Source organism: Salminus brasiliensis, chromosome 25 (assembly GCF_030463535.1).
Source record: "Salminus brasiliensis chromosome 25, fSalBra1.hap2, whole genome shotgun sequence".
NCBI lineage: Eukaryota > Metazoa > Chordata > Actinopteri > Characiformes > Bryconidae > Salminus > Salminus brasiliensis.
The window spans coordinates 4,669,505-4,680,760 of NC_132902.1; the positions used below are offsets into that span (position 1 = coordinate 4,669,505).

The 11,256-nt window shown below is 40.5% G+C and overlaps 1 protein-coding gene across 1 annotated transcript; it reads left to right on the forward strand.

Annotated features, from left to right (window-relative positions):
- The first annotated feature begins 5,324 nt into the window (after positions 1-5,324).
- Positions 5,325-6,179, forward strand: LOC140547866 (cholesterol 25-hydroxylase-like protein 1, member 1). The gene has a single exon (XM_072671116.1). It carries the CDS (start codon positions 5,325-5,327, stop codon positions 6,177-6,179), a length of 855 nt encoding a protein of 284 aa, XP_072527217.1.
- Positions 6,180-11,256: the final 5,077 nt, after the last annotated feature.

The following is an 11,256-nucleotide window of genomic DNA, read 5'->3' on the forward strand; positions in this document are numbered from 1 at the left end:
CAGATAAAAATCAGACTTCCAGACTCCACTACAATAGCAGTAACAGCAGAAACCTTCTCTTCTGAGGAAACAGAACTGGCTGCTTCAGATGGCTTTTCTCTGCTTCCTAAAGGAACATCTAAACAAGTAAACATTCATCATCAAAAAACTAAACTATTCAGGGATTGAGATTTAGACTTTTAGTCTTGACTGAATTCAGGAATATGTTCATTAAGAAATTGTTTAATATGTTAAATGTAGCTAATAACAAACTGCTACCTGTCACCTGATAAAGGAACACACTGATGCTGCCATATGAACAGCGAGAAACCATGTGTCTATTCCAAGCTCTCATTTCAAACACACTGATGAACCAGTTCATCATCAGCCTAACATCAGACAGCCTTCCCACCTGCCTCTCCTCTGTCTCAGCTCCTACACAGCCGGGTTGTTTCTGTCACCTGATAAAAGAACACACTGATGCTGCCATATGAACAGAGAGCAGGAGCATTCACGGCTTTGTCTGAGTTTCATTATTAGCAGTATTGTTGACTCTACACATTCACTACTGAGAGTTTATTTCTTTGACTGACACTTTGACACTTTGACTTGATGTAAAGTAGCAGTGTTAGGATTGCCACCAGTTCCGTATAACAGCTTAAAGAATTGCTCCTCATTTAATAATAAAATGCTCTGTCCGTTACTGAATCAACACGAGACGTGGTTTTTGTGCACACAGCTGTTGGATGGTGTCTCTCACTCAGCCTACAGCAACAGAACCCTGTAGAACATGGAGACGTTCTAGATAAACATAACGTACTACAGCAGTCCAAAATGAGTGTCAATATAATGGCAGGGTTTACTCACTGGGGGGCAGAAGAGTGTGTGCTGAACATCCTGCTCTTCTGTGGGCTCTAGAAAAGGTCTGGAGGTGGAGGCTGGAGACTCTTCCTGTGTGTGAGAAGGTTTGAACTGAACACTGGAGTAGTGAACATCATCCTCATCTCCTGGGATCTCTGTCTGTTTGGGGTCTGAGGTCATGGCTAAGACTGAAACAGAGAGAGAGATGATGTTTACAGTCTCTCTGCGAGTACGAGTTTAAGAGAACCTAGTTTTCCTAAGTCATTACATACATATATACACACCGACTGTCCATAACTAACACCTCCTCCTTGTTTCTACACTCACTGCCCATTAGATCAGCTCCACTCACCATATAGGAGCACTGTGTAGTTCTATAATTACAGACTGTAGTCCATCTGTTTCTCTGCACACTTTCTTATCCTCCTTTCACCCTGTTCCTCAATGTTCAGGACCCCACAGGACCCCACAAGATCACCACAGAGCAGGTATTACTTGGGTGATGGGTCATTCTCAGCATTCTCAGGGTCATCTGTGGTTTTACTACTGAGTGTTCATTCACTCTCCTTTATCCTTAAAAAGACTTCATCCAGCTTTTGCAGAAGTAAATGTCTCTGCTGTCTGGGGAAGGTTTTCTACTAGATTCTGGAGCACTGCTGAGAGGATTTACATTCAGAGAAAATAGTGCTAGTGAGGTCAGGATGATCACCACCCACCTCCTCAGAATTCAGTTCTGGACAGTGAACTTATTATAGAGAGCTGCAGAAGAATTTTACAGCACAGCAATAAACACAAATCCTGCAGTTTGTGTTTTATTATTCCATATTTCAGTGAATTCCTGACTAAAAGAAATGGAGTAATACGATAAGAAACTGCAGGATTTCTGTAGAGTTTATTGTAGAATTCTTCCACAATATCTAACATCTATAAAACCTTCACCTCCTCTTACAGCTCAACACACGGCTCCAGTTATTAGTCACTGATTCCAGTTTGCTTTCATACTTTGACTTTGACCACATTTCAGCCGTCCGAAGATCATCAGCTTCATACAGACAGAGGGTCCTACTGATCTCCACATTTGCTAGCTAGTGAACAGCGGATCACCATGATCTGTACCAGTAACATTAGCTTGCTAGCTGACATCAGTCTAACGTTAAAGTGACCTTCATACCGGTACAGTGAGCATCTACAGCTCTATTACTGTAAATACTGCTGTCCTTCTATAGGAGTGTAAGAGTGCAACTGCTAATATGTGAAGTGCACAGAGTGAGAAGCAGCGCTAAAGGATCTGCATCCTCCCTTAACCCCTACAGCCCCGCTGTATTTTACTGAACCCTCCTCTCATGAGAGAGGAAGCTGCTTTATTGTTCAGCTTTTATGAATCTTAAATAAAGATGGGAGTTTTCTCTCCTCTCTTCAGCTCTGCTTCTCTTCTCCTTTAGTTTGGAGCTGTTTTTATTCTCTTCTCTTTTCTTCTCTGTTCTGTTCGCAGTGATAAGCTCTGTACCGCCAGTCTGTGTCTGTCGCCCTCTGCTGGCAGCTGGCGGTACAGGCTGACCCTTTACACCACAAATTAGTACAATGTACAGATGAGCATATAAGAGTTGTATTTTGTTGTAAAAGAGGCACCTTAGAGACACATGATCAACAGTTAAACTATTTAAGATTTTCTTTTCCTTTTTGTTTGCAGAGAAAACCTCTTTATACAGAACCAGCAGCGCTGTGTGCCGCCATCGCCCTCTGCTGGCAGCTGGCGGTACAGGCTGACCCCTAAACTGTTCACATTATTTTGTAGTTATTAGACAAAAACCGAGAACCACAACTTAGAGGAATGTGAAAATGGCCATACTAGAGTTGTAGGTTGTTGTAAAGGAGGCATCGGATACAGCTTCTGTTGGAGACATATGATGAACCGTTTAGACGCTGTTAAAGTTTCTTTATTCAGCCTCTTTATACTGAATCAGTTTTGTAGTCTGTGTCGCCCTCTGCTGGCAGCTGGCGGTAAATGCAGCCTCTGTTCACCGTTCTGATGCGATGGAAGTTATAAGACAAAAGTTGCCCACCACAATTAAGTGAAAGTTATGGACATATAATATTTATAGCTTCTTGTGAAGAATGCAGTTAATACAATACAACCCAGCTGCTGCTGAAGTTCTTTATTTTCTCTTCTGTTTTGTTTGCAGAGAAAACCTCTTTATACAGAACCAGTAGAACTGTGTGCCGCCATCGCCCTCTGCTGGCAGCTGTCTGCATAGCCTGAACCCCTTACCCTGTTCAAACGCTATTGAAATTATTAGACAAAAACTGATCACCACAAATAAAAGATAATGTTAAATTAGGTCATATAACAGTTGTAGTTTATTGTGAATGAGACACTTGATAAAATATTACTTACTTTGGAGAGAAATGATAAACCATTTATTTTCCTTTTTGTTTGCAGAAACGCCGTCGCCCTCTGCTGGCAGCTGCCTGCATAGCCCGAATCCCTTACCCTGTTCAAATATTGAAATTATTAGACAAAAAAAAAAAACTGACCACCACAATGTAGTGGACTGTAAAATAGCCATATAAGCGCTGTAGTTTGTTGTGAAGGAGGCACCTCATAAAATGCAACGTGTCTCAGAGTCATATGATGAACCGTTTAGACGCTATTAAAGTTTCTTTATTCAGAACCAGTTTTGCAGTCTGTGCTGCGTCGCCCTCTGCTGGCAGCTGGTGGTACATGCAGCCTCTGTTCACCGTTTAGATTAAAGGCATTAGACAAAAACTGACCACCACAATTAAGTGAAAGATGAATTTGGACATAAAACAGTTATAGTTTGTTGTGAAGGAGGCACTTAATAAAACTTCTTTTGGAGCCATATGATCAACCGTTCAGCTGCTACTGGAATGATTAGACAAAACTGACCAGCACAATTTAGTCCTTAGTGAAAAATGTAAACTTAGGTGTGTTAAGCTTTATTAAGCTACAGTGAACTAAAGTGTTCACTAATGACACTTTAACACACTAATGATCAGTACACTTAAAGAGGGCTAGAAGGGTGAAGTTTACTTGATGAAGTTTACTTAGCTGAGCTAAAATGGAACTATTTAAAGTCAACCTGGTCTTTAAACATACTACTGTACATGTATTAAAACCTATATACAAACACCTAAATACATTTTACATACACATAAACCTTTTCAGTTTATGTTGAAGTTAATACTACATTACACCAAAATATACTCAAATATATTTACATTAAATTAATTTATTGTAATTAATTTTGTTCTTGCTGTACTTTAAGAGAACAGTTAATGTAACTGATTGACCATGTAATGTTTCACCCATCAAGAACAAAGTCCAGATTTTAAATCTCTGTCAGATTTGACATTAGTGATCACTTCATCATTCAGGCACCATCAAGCTCTTACAGCCTTCACCACTAAGACTAGACCCTAAGAACACTACACAGATTACAAGTGACCACATAGGGGAATGTAGCCTGGGGGAAATTACTGCACATTGATGGTGAGTAAAGGGGGAAAGACACACCCAGTATGGAAACAGGTGGCACCAGGAGCCAATAGGAAAGAGAGCGTTTTACTCAAATAGGTTGTATTCCACCCACAACCCCACTGTATATCACTGACCCAGCACAGCTGACTCAGTGACTGGACTTGCTGGGAAACATCAATATGGGACAAATGATTCAATCCAACATCAGTGAAGTTTATTTCTGTCTGTGTGTTTTTAAGCTCACATGGACCAATCACTGTCCATTTACTAATGTCAACCAAATAAACTCAATTATTATAAGTTGATTCAACAAAGATCTGTAAAATGATCACAAAACGCTCACCAAACTCAAAACAGTGGAATAATATGTGGGATGGTTCCAGTTTTACGACACCAGACTTCATGTATTTGGGTAGAAACAGCGTTTAGGATTACAGTAGATTTATCATTTTATGAGAAATGGAGAGATTAGATTTAATGGTCTGCCTCTGAAATCTGATATGTCCAGTTGAAAAGGCTGGCCAGTGCACAGCACTACTCGGGAGATTTTGGAGTTAAGAAGCTTTGGCAGGGATACAGCAGCTATTAGCCAATGTTTGAGAGGCTTGGCTAGACAGTCTGATATGGACTGGAAATGAACCTCAGTCAGACATGAAACCAGCAAAGAGCTGTTTTCACAAAGTGTGACTGAAAGCACCCAGACAGAAAGCCCAAAAAGCCAGAATCCAGCTGAAATTCTAAAGGAGTGAAAATGAGGCTATTCGGGAGGGGTAAATCTCCCTCGGTTCAGTCTCAAGGTTGGGAAATGAAGATAATCCTGCACAATTTGGACTCACACAAAACCAACATTTAGAAAAAAGTTGTGAAGGAAAAACTGGTGTAACGCAGCTGTAGAGCAGGTTAGACTGTCTGGCTCAGAAGTATAAATAAGGCTGAAGGCACTTCCACACCAGTATGTTCTCCCTACAGCAAAGCAGAGAGCAAGATGTGGAACATCAGTAAAGTTGCCTTGCAGCTTCCTACTTCCAGGGCTTCAGACTGGCTTCTCCAGCCACTGTGGGACTACCTGCTGTTCCATCATTACTCCCTTGTGTCATCACCTTTCTTCCCAGTCATGCTCGCCTTCTCTAGCTACTTCATCTTCAGTTGTCCCTTTGCGATTCTGGACCTCCTGGGAGAGCACGCTCCTGCCTTTTACAGCTACAAGATCCAAAAGAAGAGGCGACCGACCGCCAGCATGATGATGAGGAGCCTGGGCATGGCGTTGTACAACCACCTGGTCTTTGTGGTCCCAGTGGTTCTGATCAACAGTGCTGTGATGCCAGCTCCTCAGCTGCCTGCGCTTGCTCCAACAGTCTGGGAGCTTTTCTCCGGGAGTCTTGGTGCCTTGATCATTTTTGATACCCAGTACTTCTTCTGGCATATGGCTCATCACAGGAACGGACACCTGTATAAGTGGGTCCACGCCATCCACCATGACTACATCTCGCCCTTCTCCTGGTCCACCGAACATCTCAGTGCTGTGGAGCTGATGACAGTGGGTTTCTGGAGTAACCTGAACCCTCTCCTTCTACGGTGCCATCCCCTGACTACGTGGACCCTCACCATCTTCAGCATCTGGTTGTCTGTTGAGGATCACATCGGCTACGACCTGCCCTGGACCCCAAGCCACCCTGTTCCTTTTGGACTGCTTGGAGGAGCACTAGCTCATGACCTTCACCACCAGAAGCCCAGCAGCAACTTTGCTCCTTTCTTCAGTCACTGGGACAGACTTTTCGGCACATCCAACAATGTGGTGAAAAGGACTGAGAAAAGCATGTTGGATGGGAAAGTCGCTTAAACGTGTTTATTTATTTATTTATTTAGTGTACAAAAGCCAATTAATGCTAAAAAAGACCAATATTTAAATATTATTTTATCACTTTTTATTCTGCCGTTCTCTGTTGTGAATTCTATGCTGTATTTTCTTTATTAAACATGGATAAACATTAATAAATATATTTTCTAAGAAATGTGGTCTTGTGGGATGTTTTGCTTGGTAAGTCTGAGCATAGTTCAGCAGCAACATGATCAAACTGCACTCAGTCAGATTTTGTTTACTTGACCTCAGTGACTACACTGCAGACAGTTAGAACTGAAATATTAATATATAATATTTATTAATATAAATATGATTAAAGCTTGTGAGGACAAAGACAAAGCTAATCCTGTGTTACACACTGCAGTAGGTGTCTGGTGCAGAACAGGAACTAGGACTAGGATGTGATGATGAGGAGCCTGGCTGTGGTGCTGCACATCCACCTAGTTTTCATGATAGCAGTGATTCTGGTTGGCAGTGATAAGAACTGGATGGAGCCCAAATGTCATTTCTGACTTTAGTCTCTGTTATTAATCTCGCTGATTTAGACTCACCAAAAGTTTCATACTGATCACCTACATCTGCTACACCACTCATTCCTTCTGAGCTGGCACTGGTCACTAGGTGTAATACAGCAGCCCTATGATTAACATTACAGTAGTTTACATCCCTTGTAAATAAAGGACATAATATTATGCAGCTAACCGGATTACAGTGTGTTAGCTAGGGAACTGTGGGATTAGTGTTCAGACTGAAGAACTCCTTCTACACTCTCCAAGTTCTTGCCAGTTTGTACTGTGTCTTTAGAATGACCACTGATATTGATCACATGACCACTTCATTTAGTTTACAGTTTAAATCTATTAATGAATATGGAATGTGATGTTTACCTGAATCCACCAGACAGTAGAGCGCGCAGGACCAGGCCAGGAGAGCAGTTCTGCACCATGCCACCTTCACGTCCTCTCTGATGAAGTGGCTGAATTCCTGAGTCTTGTGCAGGAGAACACAGGCAGTGCTCTCAGCCTTCTTCATTTCACCCAGTGACCCAGAAGGTTCCAGGTGACTCTTCAGCAACAGGGTCATTGGCACCTGAGGCTCATTGATGGGTGTCTATTGAGGCCCCATCTCACAACTTACAGAATGTAAAAGATCTGCTGATTATGTTTTGGTGCCAGAGAACACAGAAACCCTTCAGAGGTCTTGTAGAGTTCATGCCTCTAATGCTCAAATCTGTTAATGCAGCACAAGGGGGACCAACTCATATTAGACAAGTGGTATTAATGATATGGCTGATCTGTGTACACACCTTCTTTAAAGAGAGCATCCAGTTATTATGAGCAAAGCAGACACCTTGTCCCGTTAGGAGCCAACTGCCCTTCATATAATCCACCCTGCACTTCTCAAAATACAGCGAGTTACTGAGCTCTCCCTAACTGTCTAACATCACTCCAGCTTCTGTAAACATGGCAAATTCACTCAGGACTCAACAAAGTTGATGCTGGCTCATGTTTCAGAGTCCTGAGTTAAGCCATGTTAAACAGACCCATCATGCAGTCAGAGAACTAGTTAACACTATGGGCTCCTACCCACTTAGCCACCATGCTAACGCTCCCATTATGAAAGCCTCAGTTTAGGGTGGAGCTGCTAGCAGCATCGTTAGCTAAGGAGCTAACACTGTTTTAACTCTGAAATGATGTCGGGTTGAAAAAAATGCTGTTTGCTGTTTAGAACACAGTAAACTTACTTACCAGACAGTGTCAGCTCTTTAAAGCCGTTTTACAAAATGATCCATCAGCCAGCAGAACTTCCAGGAGCACAGCACAGCATAGAGGCGCGTATTTCTCCTCTGTAGAGCAGAATATTCACTGCATGTCTGCAGAGCTTTACACTCTCTTTAACTCCACCATTAGAGCAGCTTCACTCTCCACAGGGTTACATCTACTCTCTCTGCCTTTAACAAGATCAGCTCTGAAATATCAACACCCAGTTTCACTATTTTAAATAAGCTCCGACTAAATAACAGTACAGATCTGAAATGTTAGTTTTGTTGATTATATTGAGTTATCATGTTAATCTTACAGCCTTACAATCTTACAACCAATGATATAAAAGTAATGAATTATTATTATTATTATATAATAAATATTAGTGTTGTTCTTTTAATATGTAGTTATTGTTTTTTTAAATGATAAAAATAATAGTAAAAGGTTTCATCAAAAAGCGGCACCGCCCACCCCTTAGCAAAGGCGCAGGAGGGAAGCTGTGGACTGCGCCCCCTACTGGCACAGGTAAGCGACACTAGATTCTCTAAGGCAGGGTTCTTGCGTCCAAACTCGTAAACCTTTGCCTAGTGTATACGCTTACCAGTGTCAGGAGGGGGCAGAGCCGGGAGTCGAGCCCACGACTCGTGGCTCCATTACTTCCAGGTCCTGCACCTTCACCACTGGGCTGACGGGCGGCGCCGACTGTGACATCATTTTATTCCTTATAAGGTTTATAAGCGCTGTATCCTATAACAAGTAACACCTGATTAACTGTTTGTAGATGATCTAATTATATAGAAATAATCTTATAGCACGAGCACAACGGATAATAATTCATGTTTATATTATTTAAATATCGATATAGATCGATTATATATATTTATTATATTTATAGATTCGTGCTAAAACACTCAGACCTGCTGCACGGACTGCACTGACCATAGGCGACTCCGCGGGGGTTGAGGGGAGGATGCAGATCCTTTAGCGCTGCTTCTCACTCTGTGCACTTCACATGTTAGCAGTTGCACTCTTACACTCCTATAGGTCACCATAGCCCAGTCCCAAATCACACCCTACACTCTGCAGTTCTCCTCAAAGTCTACTCTTTTTAGTATCAACAGCGAGCAGAGCAATAAGTCAGGAGCCCTTCAGAGCGCGTGTTTTTAAACATGGTATTTGGGACACAGCCCATTTCTCCTCCTTCATGCCCTCGTCGCGCTGTCAGTCGACAGTAACGTGAACACCATGGACATCACGAGATATTTGAAAAAGAGAGAAACAGCCAGTCCCCAGGATCAGCCGGAGAACATAGTGCTGTTTCAGCTTCATGTAGGTTTAGAAGGACAGCAGTATTTACAGTAATAGAGCTGTAGATGCTCACTGTAACGGTATGAAGGTCACTTTAACGTTAGACTGATGTCAGCTAGCAAGCTAATGTTACTGGTACAGATCATGGTGATCCGCTGTTCACTAGCTAGCAAATGTGGAGATCAGTAGGACCCTCTGGAGCTGAATCCTATAACAAGTAATATCTGAATAATACCGGTTTGTAGGTGATGTGATTATTATTAAATAATAATTAGTAAGTCATTTAATAATCTTAATAATAATAATAGTAATAATAATAATTTGTATTTATATCATTTAAATATCGATATGTTTGATATTGTAAGAATATAAATAATTGTTTTTGAATAAATATTAGAAAGTCATTTAATAATCTTATAGCACAAACACAGCAAATATTTAATATATGTAGTATTTTTATTTATAGATTTATCGTGTTAAAGTTACAGCTATTCAAGTATTGTTACAGTTAGTAAATTGTTATTATTATTTATAATGAATAATTATTATAATAATTAATCATAATAACAATAAATTGTAATTTTCGTGTAGTTAAATGTGTAACGACTGGTGAAAGTGTTGCTGATCGGATTATAAACAGAAACATAGGAAGGAAGGTGTGTATCTGGTACAGTTTGCAGTGTAGTGGGTGAGTAGATTGTAGTGATTATTAACCATAATAATTATTAGTGATTATTAACCATAATAATATCCATAATAATTATTAACCACAATAAAGGCACCACCTCCCACCCCTTAGCAAAGGCACAAGTTGGAGACTACTGGCTCTGGTATGCACTTTGACTTTTTTTCTTTGTAATTATTTTATTATATCATAGCACGAGAACAGTAAATCAAATGTTTTAAATGATTGTATATGGTAATTATTTCATTAATAATTGTAGTGTTTTACAGGGGCGATTGTAGGCTTAGAGGTTTAGGGGTGCTGAGTAACCAAATGAGAACAGCTCATAAAAACTACATGACAAAGTCATTTCGGACTATCAATCAGAATAGTTCACAAAACTTAGTTTACAAATGTATTAAGACATTTTATTAAAAGTAAAATATAATAAAGGATAAACTCTCTCTCTCTCTCTCTCTCTATATATATATATTACCTGTTCTTCGATGATCAGATGGTGGATCATTCTCAGCACTGCAGTGACACTGATGTGGTGGTGGTGTGTTAGTGTGTGTTGTGCTGGTTCAAGTAGATCAGACACAGAAGAGATGTTGGAGGTTTCTTACACTTTACACTATAACTTTAACACTATATTATCCTGCTCTTTCTCTCCTCTCTCTCTCTCTCTATTCTCATTTCTCCCTCTTTGAGCTGCTAACCAATTATCAAATACAACAAACAAACAATGAGTATTTCATCTCAGAGAAAAATAAATAGATCCATATCAGTTTGACACATTTTACTTATTGAATATTGAGCTTCTGTGGGCTAGGGTGACCAGATGAGAGTGAGAGAGATTCAGGGCATGAGACTGTGTCCTGACAGAATCATTATAATAATGTAGATCAGACACACCAATTCTAATAATCAGTTTTCAATATTATTATGATTATCAACAGATTCTGAGCGTATGATCAAGATCATGTTGGCCTTAGACTCTCACCTGAACCTGCCTCTTTTTTCTGGAAAAAGAATTGAATATTCATAGCTGACTGGCTGACCACACACACACACACAGTTACGTTATAATATCATCTCTTCATATCTGATCATTCTGCAACATTAATTAGTTATTACACATACAGACAGCACTACTCTTTTACACACAGGCCAACCAATGCCACAGCAGCTTCTCTCACTCCTTTAAAACTGAAGGTGTGTGTGTGTGTGTGTGTGTGTGTGTGTGTGTGTGTGTGTGTGTGTGTGTGTGTGTGTGTGTTAAGAGAAAGAAAAGGCATTTTCCTGGTATCAAGTCAGATCT